General features: G+C 40.8%; 2 protein-coding genes across 2 annotated transcripts; one reads left to right on the top strand and one right to left on the bottom strand.

The window, feature by feature from the left end:
* Positions 1-2,438: 2,438 nt before the first annotated feature.
* Positions 2,439-4,117, bottom strand: LOC110919914. Its single transcript, XM_022164162.1, has 2 exons — positions 3,824-4,117; positions 2,439-3,701 (listed from the first exon to the last, which is right to left on the bottom strand). The coding sequence occupies exons 1-2, from the start codon at positions 4,115-4,117 to the stop codon at positions 2,439-2,441; spliced, it is 1,557 nt and encodes a 518-aa protein (XP_022019854.1).
* A 2,009-nt stretch (positions 4,118-6,126) lies between these two features.
* LOC110915920 (mitochondrial succinate-fumarate transporter 1) lies at positions 6,127-10,030 on the top strand. Its single transcript, XM_022160670.2, has 2 exons — positions 6,127-6,687; positions 9,141-10,030. The coding sequence occupies exons 1-2, from the start codon at positions 6,292-6,294 to the stop codon at positions 9,687-9,689; spliced, it is 945 nt and encodes a 314-aa protein (XP_022016362.1). The 5' UTR covers positions 6,127-6,291; the 3' UTR covers positions 9,690-10,030.
* Positions 10,031-11,001: the final 971 nt, after the last annotated feature.

The following is an 11,001-nucleotide window of genomic DNA, read 5'->3' as shown; positions in this document are numbered from 1 at the left end:
AAGAAGGTGCCGAAAAGAAAAATTGGCAAAAGAGGCAATCCGGATGCCTTTATTACAAAACCTCCCCCAGGTGAGTATCTTCTTTAGCTAATGTTTCCTCGTACTGTATGTTAATACGGCCTTTATTTTTGCAGAAAAGTCGATTCCTTCTGCTCGCGCGGAGCCATCATCTGTTTTTAATGATGATCTCCCGCCTTCGTCACCACGCACATCTATTAGGGAGCAGTTAGAAGGTACAAAAGCTGCTGAAACGGAGGTGGAGAAGGTCGTTGAGGTGGGAAATCCTGAAGAAGTTGAGAAACCTGTTGAGGTTGAGACGGAAGTGGAGAAGGTTGTGGAACCAGAGGCTGCGGATGTTGATGTTACTCGGCCTAAGTCTCCTGAAGTTGTGGCGCGTGAGCCAAAGAAAGGGAAATCCGTTCATGAAGACCCTGTGGTAACTATCCCTACCTCTGGTGCTACTTCTGCGCCTGTGAACATTGAGAGAAGCCCAGTTGGTGATCAAGGCTTTTTTGCCCATGATGAAGAAGACTCTCCCATCCGCCCAGAGGAAACTCCGGGGGATTATTATTATAGATCTTACTCAGAGAGGAAAGCTTCTGAGATACATGCACCAGTGTGGAAACTTAAGAAAGGCGACACTTTTTCAGATTGGCAGGTTTGCCGTGATTGGTTACAGGGTACCTTTCCTCCTGGTGAAGTGAAGTTTCAAGAAGGGCGTTCTCACGATCAGTCTTATCACGCTTACCTTGAGGAAGCTGCTAGCTTTACTTCCACTACTCACCGTATAGTGTGTGAGTGGCGCAGTACGTATAAAGAATGGTCTGCTGTTGAAGCATCCAAGAAAAAAGCTTCTTAAGAGGAGGCCCGAGTTGCCCTGTTGAGGGCTAAGTTGGAGGTTGATCGGGCCAAGTTTGAGAGCAATCAGAAAACTGAAGAGTGGTCTGCCACGGGATGGAAAAGAAAGGCGGAAGCTGAAGCCGCCTTACTCTTAGAAGAGCGTAAACGTTGGAGAGAAATCTGTGAGAAGGATAATAATGAAAAATGGGTCTCCGTAATGTCATCAACAATCTCAAGGCAGAGATTGAGAAGCTGAAGAAGCAGGATGCGGAGATTGAGAAGCTGAAGAAAGAGAAGGCGGAAGCTGAGGCGGCCCGTGATGAAGCTCGTTCTCATCGAGAGAGGAGCGAGCAGAGAGAGGTACGAACTTGCACCACTCTTGCCCTTAAGAATAAGGAGATAGACGGAATCACCTCTTTATTATCTGATCAGGAACAAATTAAGGCGGAGCTCGAATCTTCCAGAAAAGATTTGCAGCTTGAGCGAGTTGAAAAAGCTGAGACCTCCCGCCGCCTGAGTGAAACCGAAGAAAAGTTAGAAAACTCTGAAACTGCCCGGGTGACGGCGGAGAGTCTGGTTGAACCGTTGAAGGATGACATGCTTTGGATGAAACATCGCGGGATTATAAGTGTCAGTATGTTAATTCTTTGCAATATTTTGATCTGGTTGTGCATCCTCTTATTTTTTGCCTTTGCACAGGTTGCAAATTCTATCCTTAACTCCAATGAGTTGGATCAAACGGTTGCGCATCTGTTGGTTACTGCACGTAATGATGGATATGCTCAGGGATACGCAGAATGTACCCAGCATGTTACTAATGCATTGAAGGTTGATTGGGATACCAACAGGTCTGCCACGCATGGAGTTGATACTGAAGCTGCTCATGCTGCTGCTAAGGCTGAATACAACACTTTTCATCTTCCCATGATGGACCTAGTCACCGCTGCGCTTCAATCTGAAGACTTTGTTATGCAATTGAAGGAAGTGTTTCCTGATGAAGCAGATGATGATGAAGACCTAGATTAGGTTCTTTGTTCTTTTGTGGTTGTTGAACTTTTTGTAGTTTAAACAGGTTTGGGATGTGGATCCCTTTTAACGGTTTATTAATGCGCTGTCGCAAGTAACTTGTTGATGCACTGATGTGCATGTAAATTTTTTGTTAATGCGCTTGGTGCGCAAGTAACTTTTTCGAATATAAGATATGTTTGAATTACAATGTCTTGCATGGGTACAATTACTTTGTTTAGGTAAGGCGAATAAAGATGGTATAAAGCTCATGTGTGAACGTAGGGTTGGACCTTGCGCGTTACTTGTGAGCGCTGACCGTTCATGAGACTTGTATTAGGTTACCATAGTGTTTTTGCGCTTACCAAAAGAAATTGCATGCATTTTTGTAATAAACATAGAAATAATGTAACGAACTTTGTATTGATTGTACAGGGCGCAGAGGCCGTGAGTTACAAAGTTGTTTTAGGATAAATAGTGAGACTTAATTTACTGCGCATGCAAATAGTCCTGTGCGATAAGTTGGTAAGTTGAAGAACTTAACCAAATATGAAGGAAAGCTATGATTGCATGCACGTTGATCTGTCTTGGGCTTAAGTTTCTTTAGCTTTTTTGCTGCTCGGCCCTTCGTCCCCGCGCGTGATCTGCTTAATGTCTTTGCGCACGTTTTGAACCAAGTGGGTGAGTTCTCCACTCTTTAGTGCTTTCTCTATTTCCGTGCGGAGACTTATGCAGTTGTTTGTGGTGTGGCCATTGTCTTTGTGATATTCGCAGTAAAGGTTTGGGTCTTGTCCTCTTTTGTTTTTCATCGGAGGGGGTGTTTTGAATTGGTAATATTCAGTGCTAAGCACTTCTGCTGGCGTCTTGGTAAGAGGAGTCCACTGTCTTTCACGATTCTCTTGTTTATCCTCTTTTTTTGCTGCTAGCTTGTTAATTGTTGCGCGGGCGTCATCGGATAAGTATGCGCCTGAAGCTAGGTCCTTCCAAATTTTCTTGAATTTTCTACCACTGTTCCCACTCATGTCCTGCTGATGGTTATGTGGTAGTGGTGGCCTGTTGGAGCTTAGATTGCGCTCTGTTTGAGCATAGATTTTAGCAACAACTATCAATTTTTCCCAACTTTTTGGCAAGCCTTCAGTTCCTGACAAGACTTTTATCATATCATCACACCTTACCGCGTATTTGAATTGCGCGCGGATTAAGTGCTCGTGTATATCGCCGATTTCCAGCACTTCTTTGTTGTACCTTGTTATGAAATCTTCTAAGCTTTCATCGTCTCTTCTCCAGATGTTCATAACATCTGCAGTCTCTAACGGATCTGCGCTGTTGACTGAAATGGACCAAAAACTTCTCCCTAAATCTACCCAGGATGTTAACTTACCCACTGGCAAGTTGTCGAACCACAATCGTGTTGCGCCTGTCAAAGTTTGGACAAATAAATGGCACCACATGGGTAACGTCCATCCTCCGACTAACCCTGCGCTGGTGAACACACGTAGATGGTCGTCGGGATCCGACAGTCCGTTGAACTTCCCAACATTTGACGGTAATTTCGCCCTCTCAAGGGGAGCTAGAGCAATTTCGCTTACAAACTTCGAGTTTTCCGCAGCTTCTGCTGGTCGGTAAATCAGGTTATAATCATACTCCGCGTCTGGGTTGTAAACCTCATGGACTTTTGGTTTGTAGTTTGCATGATCTCTCTGCAATCGGCTGAAAACGCTTGTATTGTCACCTTCTTCATATGTCCTGTCATACTCATCGGTTTGGGTATCCCACTTCTGGTATGAACGCGGGCCCAACCTGAATGGACTGACTGACGTCTGTAAGAGTACTGTTCGTCGCGGTGATCTCTTCGCCTGGATTCAGAATGAGTGGGTTCATACTTAGTGGGAGATCTAGAGTAGACTTCCGTATCGTCCACGGACATACGTGATGGTGTATCGTAGTGTAATGTACGTGGTGCAGACGGTCCTCACACCCGAGATGTAGATCTTCGTGACTGAGTTGCAGGTTGAGCAGCCTGTGCATAGACTGCGTTTAGTGCACCCTGAGATCTTACGTACCATGAAATCGGAGTTTCACCAGGAGGTAAAATCGAACTTATCGGGATTTCAGGTTGTGCTCCTGGTGTAACAGGATCATTCAGATGATTAACGTTGTGCTGGACATCGTTATCATCGGGTGCTTCTTCCACAATCCCCTCGACACGAAGATCATGAGCGAAATTCTCCGATCGAGGGCCTGATGGACGATTCGACGGAGTTTCTGCCATAGAAAACAGAAAATGAAAAGAAATGAATCAAACGAGAAGATGAGAATGAAAATTGAAGAATCGGTGGGCGACAATGAAGAAACAGTGGTTTGAATGACCGGAATTAATCAGACCAGGGGTTTAGTTCTGCATAAAAAGGGTTATTCATCTTGCTTGATTCGGGGGTTTGACTGAGCTCCTTCTCCGGTGATCACTGCAAAACAGAAAGCCGTTAGACTCGCCACAGGGAGAATGGGGGTTCTCTCCGTGACCACCCTCCGGCGTAAGAATAAGTACAGTGATCTCGATGAAGAAGAAGAAATAGTAAAGGTGAAGTGAAGGTAACTTGTGGGATCATACCTGGCATGACTTATTTATAGCTGGATTTAGGCGGGAAAATTTTTTGACGGAGATAGTAACGGAAAGTATTTTCCGTAGGCGGTTATGCCTTCTCCCGTCAATCACTAATGTCACCTCCATGCACACGGATCGTGAGTGTGATCAACGGCTGGGGAGACGACACGTGGAAAGTGGGTTTGTGTGGATCCTTCTCCAAGTTAGTGCCATCATCATGACTAAGATGAGCGTCTAGGATGATGCCACGTCACTATTCAGTTACAACCGAATGGTTGTGCACGATGAAGTCTTCTAGAAGGTTTACAGCTGTAACCCTTCATGCCCTTGCAACGTGTCTATTCTGTTACAAAAGAAAAAAAAATACTTTTGTTCAAGTCTTGATTCCAAGCACGCGGAGGTGTTCAGGATCCTACCTTCAAGTCTAACTGTACTCTTGCGCGAGCCCGCGCAAGATTGTTAGAAGAAGGTTAGTTTTGTCCTTTCTTCGGCGCATGGTTATCGAAGATTGTTTTCTTCTGTATCTTTGTTTAGAACCGCTACGCAACTGCGCAGGGCTCCGTTAACGATGTTTATGGAATAGGACTATGGTATGGCCTCGTGATCTTGCGCGAGGTTTCCTAGACCATATTCCTTTGTCTTTGAACTATTTCTTCCCAAACCCTGTTTATGACTACTACGCAGCCGCGCAGGGCCTTTATTCAAGATGTTTTTTGGGATAAGGTTGTGGTATGTTCTAATACGCCTGCGCAAGGTTTTTGGGACCATACCCCTTCAGTTACTATTCTGTAACATTTTTTTCTTAAAGTGTCAAGGTTACGGGTAATCATAGAGTGTCTTGTAAGCACATTTTTTTTGAACGGCCAACTAATCCTTAAAATGGGATGCTGGCGAAATTTACCACATTGGGATATACTCGCCTCTGAACCGGGGAAAACCCTCACCTAGGGCCCAAGCCTGTGAACACTCGCCCGAAGTCACGACAGTGCGGTGAGGTAAAACCCGCTCAGTTCAAGGATCGAACTAGTGACCTCCACCTATTCGCCTAGTCTCCCATTATCACCAGGTGCCGCAGAAAATAAGGGGAAGTGCAGGAATCGAACTTGGGTCCCTTAGGCCATGTGTAGTCATAAAGCCCCTTTGTGAGCGTTATGCGACACGTGTCGTGCCACGTTACACAGGGCCTTTATGAGGCGTTATATCACTAGTGCCTGTAGTCATAAAACCCCTACCTCATCATTACTCAATTAATTAATAACCCCTTCAATTATACATACATATGTATGTATATGTGTGTAAGTGGGGGGAAAGATTTGCAAATCCTTCACGCCATTATGGACATAGCGCTGACAATATTTCAACCCCCCATAACGCCCCGTGTAATGGTGTTCAGGAGCGCTATGGGGCTTTATAATAAGAGATGACGCTATATAACGCTCTATTACACATAGCCTTAGAAAACCAAAACTCTACCCTACCACTCCACTACCACCTCATTCTCATTGTCCTTGTAAGCACATTTTGATCTGCTGGTAAGATTCTAAACACCGACGAGAGTGGCCAAATGATGGGATTATTGCCAAAAGCAATTATTAAATTAAAAGTGTAGATTTGTTTTGGGCCACTAATATAATAGTATAATACAATAAAAAAGAACAGTGTCAAATCACCCACACGGACACAAACGTTAGTTAAAAAGATATTGTTTCAGAAAAAAAAAAAAAAAAAAAAAGAATATAAGAAAGAAAAACGTGTTGGAGACGTGGAATACCCTAAACCCAACCTTCTTCACCAACCTCTAGAAACAAAGAAAGAAAAAAAAGGGTCTTCACTCTTGAATAATGGCCAAGAACACAAGTGAGGAAACAAAGCCTGTAATCCCAGCCTATGTGAAAGCCATATCCGGTTCACTGGGTGGAATTGTGGAGGCGTCTTGTCTCCAGCCCATCGATGTCATCAAGACCCGTTTACAGCTGGACCGGACGGGTACATACAAGGGTATCTTCCACTGCGGCAGCACCACTGTGAAGACCGAAGGTGTGCGTGCTATGTGGAAGGGGCTCACCCCCTTTGCCACCCACCTAACCTTGAAGTATGCCCTACGGATGGGATCCAATGCGGTTCTACAGTCGGCGTTTAAGGATCCGAAAACCGGGAAGATTAGTGATGGAGGGAGGTTTCTTTCTGGGTTTGGTGCTGGTGTTATTGAAGCTCTTGTTATTGTCACCCCTTTTGAGGTTTGTTTCTAAACATGCAGTTTGTTGTCTGATTTTGTTTTTATATGTGTGTGGGTTATTGTTAATTGTTGCAGAATTAGAATTTGAATTGAAAATTGGTAAAGTGTGTCACTTTGTGGTGCAAAAAGTTAAACTTAAGATTATAGACTAGATTAAAATATACCATGAAATGTGGGTTGTTGGGAGTTTCTTTAATTTTTGCTTTAGAGCCATGCAGTTATAGCTTATAGCGGTCTAAAATCAAATAGCAGTCAAGGTTTGCTATACGATATAGCGGTAATTGTTATGTCATGCATAATTTGTGTATATATGTATATATAAATATGTATTTGAAAAATTTTAATAGTAATATTAAAATTCGATTTAGGAAGGCCAACCATGAGAGTCCATACACCGGCGATTTAGGACTTAGGAAGTGGAATGAAGACTTTAGGCCTTGATTTAGGTTTAATTTTGGGTTTGGGCCTTTATTTTTGGCATAGTTATTAAAAGCGTTAAGCGTACTCAAGGCGCGCAAGGCGCAAAAAAAGCGCGGTCCTGAGAAAAAAAAGCGTACAACAAAAAAAAACATAAAATATTTTTATATAATAGAAAATTAATACTACTCTTCAAATAAAATAAACTAAAGTTATTATATTATATAACATTTAATATCGTCTATTTAGTACCAAAAGTTATAAAATGCTAGTTTATTAGTGTAGAAAAGTAGTTTCGTTAGATAAAAGTAGAAATCTAGTTAGAATCTTGCTAGAATTTAGAGAATTTGGCTTAAAACTCTCAAGAATCTAAGAATCTCGCCGGAACCTGCGCATGAACCATCACTTGGAGAATTAAAGTGCAATTGCCTTGACTTAAGGCACAATTGCCTCGCCTCGCTAGGAAATTGGGCCTAGGCGCAAGAGGCGATGGCTTTTAACAACTATGATTTTTGGGTTTATTTCAAACAAATGGCTGATTAATGTGGGCTGAAATATAAAAACTGCTAAAAGCAGTGCTACGACCGCCATATGGGTTTCAAAATAGCGGTCAAATAGTGGCTTGTAGCACCGCTATAAGGGACCGCTATGACATTGTATGTCTGCTAATGGGAAAAACAGATCTTCATCAAACGCTTTAATGATTATGTTTATTTGTAACATGGAACAGCACGTGTCTTAGTTTTTAAGCAACTAGGCATGCTAAAAAATGTGGTGTGGTTGGATGTCCTCCACATATAGTGTATGACCTTTATTTTCAAATAATGACTTCACTACCACAGAGGGATATTCGTTAACTGACACAAGAGCAAGCACTATGATTATGTTTAGTTTAATGAAACAAACAAGGTGATCATGTACAAGCACATATGGGATACAGGGGAAAATAATAGCAATATAAAAAATTTAAGAACAAGTGCATTGATGCTGGATAAGGCCTGCAACATCTATAGATGTCCTCACCATTACATTTTTTTGAACTAATATACCGAATTCAATTATAAAAACGATGTTCAAATAATGATCCGAATATTTTGAATAAAGCAATTTACAAGGTTTTAAACTGTTTGACCCCTGCCCCATTTGCTTTTAGTTATACCCATTAAACCAATAGCGGAATTGACCCGTTTTCTCTTAAATGCCTCCTTAAATCAAATGTGAGTTTTACCAATTACTGGTTGCGTCTCTACTCTCTAAAGTCTCCAACTCATCTTTAAACTGAGATTGGGTGAATATTTTACTTTTATAAACGTCTAATTGAAGTCAAAAAAGTGTATCCTTTCATGTACAACGGAACAACTTAAATAGAAAATAGAATGTCAATCGAGCATACATCAAAGGTATTGATTACATAAAAGTGTACTTTGTAACATGATGGCAAAAGAAGGAAATATCATATGGTACATGATATTACTTCCCCTTAGGGCTGCAAACGAACCAAACAGAAGTTCGTTTGCGTTCGTTCGTTTATTAAACAAACGAACACGAACAAGAAATTTTGTTCATTTAGCTAAATGAACGAACATGAACAGAGGCTGCGTTCGTGAACGTTCGATAACGTGTTGATTGTGTTTAATAGTTCATTAGTGTTTTTAGTTTTTATATTTTATTTAAATACATAAAATAAAATATTTAAGAAGTGCCAGTGTATTATATATTCTGTTTATGAACGCTTGTTTGTGCTCATTTGTGTTCATCAACGTTCGTTGCCTAAAATTAACAAACAAACACAAACGAACACGAACAAGTTCATTTCCTTAACAAACAAAAACAAACATAAAATCCCGTTCGGTAAGTGTTCATGAACAGTTCTTGAACATATATATTTCTTAACAAACGAACATTGTTCGTGTTTGTTCGGTTCGTTTGCAGTTCCCCTTATTAATCTCAGGCTAACATATTGAGATGAGACTGAAAATGAAAATGAAGATGAAAGTAATCTTGCTGATAGTAAAAATTTCATCATGAAATTTGCAGGTGGTAAAAATAAGGCTGCAACAACAAAAGGGACTGAGTCCGGATCTTCTAAAGTACAAGGGTCCAATCCATTGCGCTCGTTTGATCATCCGTGAAGAAGGCCTACGCGGACTATGGTCAGGGGCGGCCCCAACTGTAATGCGCAACGGTACAAACCAGGCGGTGATGTTCACAGCCAAGAACACCTTCGACAAATTATTATGGAGGAAACACGAAGGTGACGGGAAGGTTCTTCAACCATGGCAGTCAATGGTTTCTGGGTTTCTAGCCGGAACCGCAGGTCCTGTATGCACGGGTCCTTTTGATGTAGTGAAGACAAGGCTCATGGCTCAGAGTCGTGAGCCGGGTGGTGAATTGAAGTATAAGGGGATGGTTCATGCGATCTTGACTATACGCGGTGAAGAAGGGGTACGCGCGTTGTGGAAAGGGCTTCTTCCGCGGTTGATGCGGATCCCGCCAGGTCAGGCGATAATGTGGGGCGTGGCTGACCAGGTGATCGGGCTTTATGAGACGAAATACGTTAAGGATAATATACCGTTACCGGTGTAGTCTTACATATGGTAGAAGATGATATTATGGATTTAGATGAATAAAGCTTCGGGTTTTTGATTTCATTCACATGATTCTTTCGGCGGAAAACCGTTGGATTGAAAGACTGAGATGATGGATGAGGTTTGGTAGATTTTATTCAACATAGTATGCTGTTGTTTGCTTTGCTTTGCTTTGTTTGCTGTTAGTTTGGGATCTTAACAAACAATGATTATTTTTTATTTCACAAACATGTTTGTCATTTCGGGTAGAGGCGAGTAACGCTAATTTCGACCCGATTACATGCTCAGTGTGTCGTTATCAATAGTAGCGCGGCCCGTGATTTATATATTGTTTTTACACTTGTAATTTGTTTGGACAAATGGGCATAATGGATTTCTCAAGCAGGTGAGAATCATCAATATACATGCATACATCTCATTTCATGACACTTTTGCAAAAAGCCCTAAAGTGGAAGTTATTTCACCTAGTGACACCTTAGCACATAGTTTCTAAACTAGTATGCTCCAAAACCAAGTTGGTCCAGTTCTTTTTTTTAGAAACCTCTAAAATAAGTATGATTATTTTACGTATCAAATTTAGGTTTGGAAACATCTATGAAGTATAATTGATCTTTCAAAACTATATTTAGCTTAATGAAAGTATAATTGATTTTTCAAAACTATATTTAGCATATTTAGTCCAATTCTATATTTAGCTTATTTAGTCCATCAATTTATCAAATAGTTATTTTGGGACAATTTTGGTTAGGGATAACAATGGGATGTGTATGAGACGGGTATTGGAAATCCTACCCGATTATAAAACTATGTCACATAGTTGGTCAATTACCAACTGGGTATCGGATATTCCCATTAGTTTGCTAAAAATACCCGTTGGGATTTCCAACTATATTTTTTTTTTCAATTCTAATGTTTCCATAATGTTATATTTTTAACTAGAATAAACTAAAATATGAGAAATTGCATACATATCAACATCACTATAATATTTTTTGAAATATCTATATCTAAAATATGTAAATTTCACGAGTTTATAAATCTTAAAGATAATTTCGTATTTCGTAGCATGCAAATGTGAATGATATAATCAAAATACTTATTTTAAAGGAAAAGTTTATTTACCACGTAGTGAAACTAAAAGAATAAAGCATTACTAGATAAGAATCAAGGGAAAATAAAATAAAAAAATTGGTTATATGACTCGGGTTTATTGTTCTGATAAACATATATGGGATTTCGGGTATCACCTAATCCTCTACATGTCTCATACCCGCAAAACTTTTTTTCAACCCCGTACCCGAATACATGTC

This window comes from Helianthus annuus, chromosome 13 (genome assembly GCF_002127325.2).
Source record: "Helianthus annuus cultivar XRQ/B chromosome 13, HanXRQr2.0-SUNRISE, whole genome shotgun sequence".
Classification (NCBI taxonomy): Eukaryota; Viridiplantae; Streptophyta; class Magnoliopsida; order Asterales; family Asteraceae; genus Helianthus; species Helianthus annuus.
The sequence above is the reverse complement of the archived record's forward strand: the minus strand, read 5'-3'. Positions and strand labels throughout refer to the sequence as shown.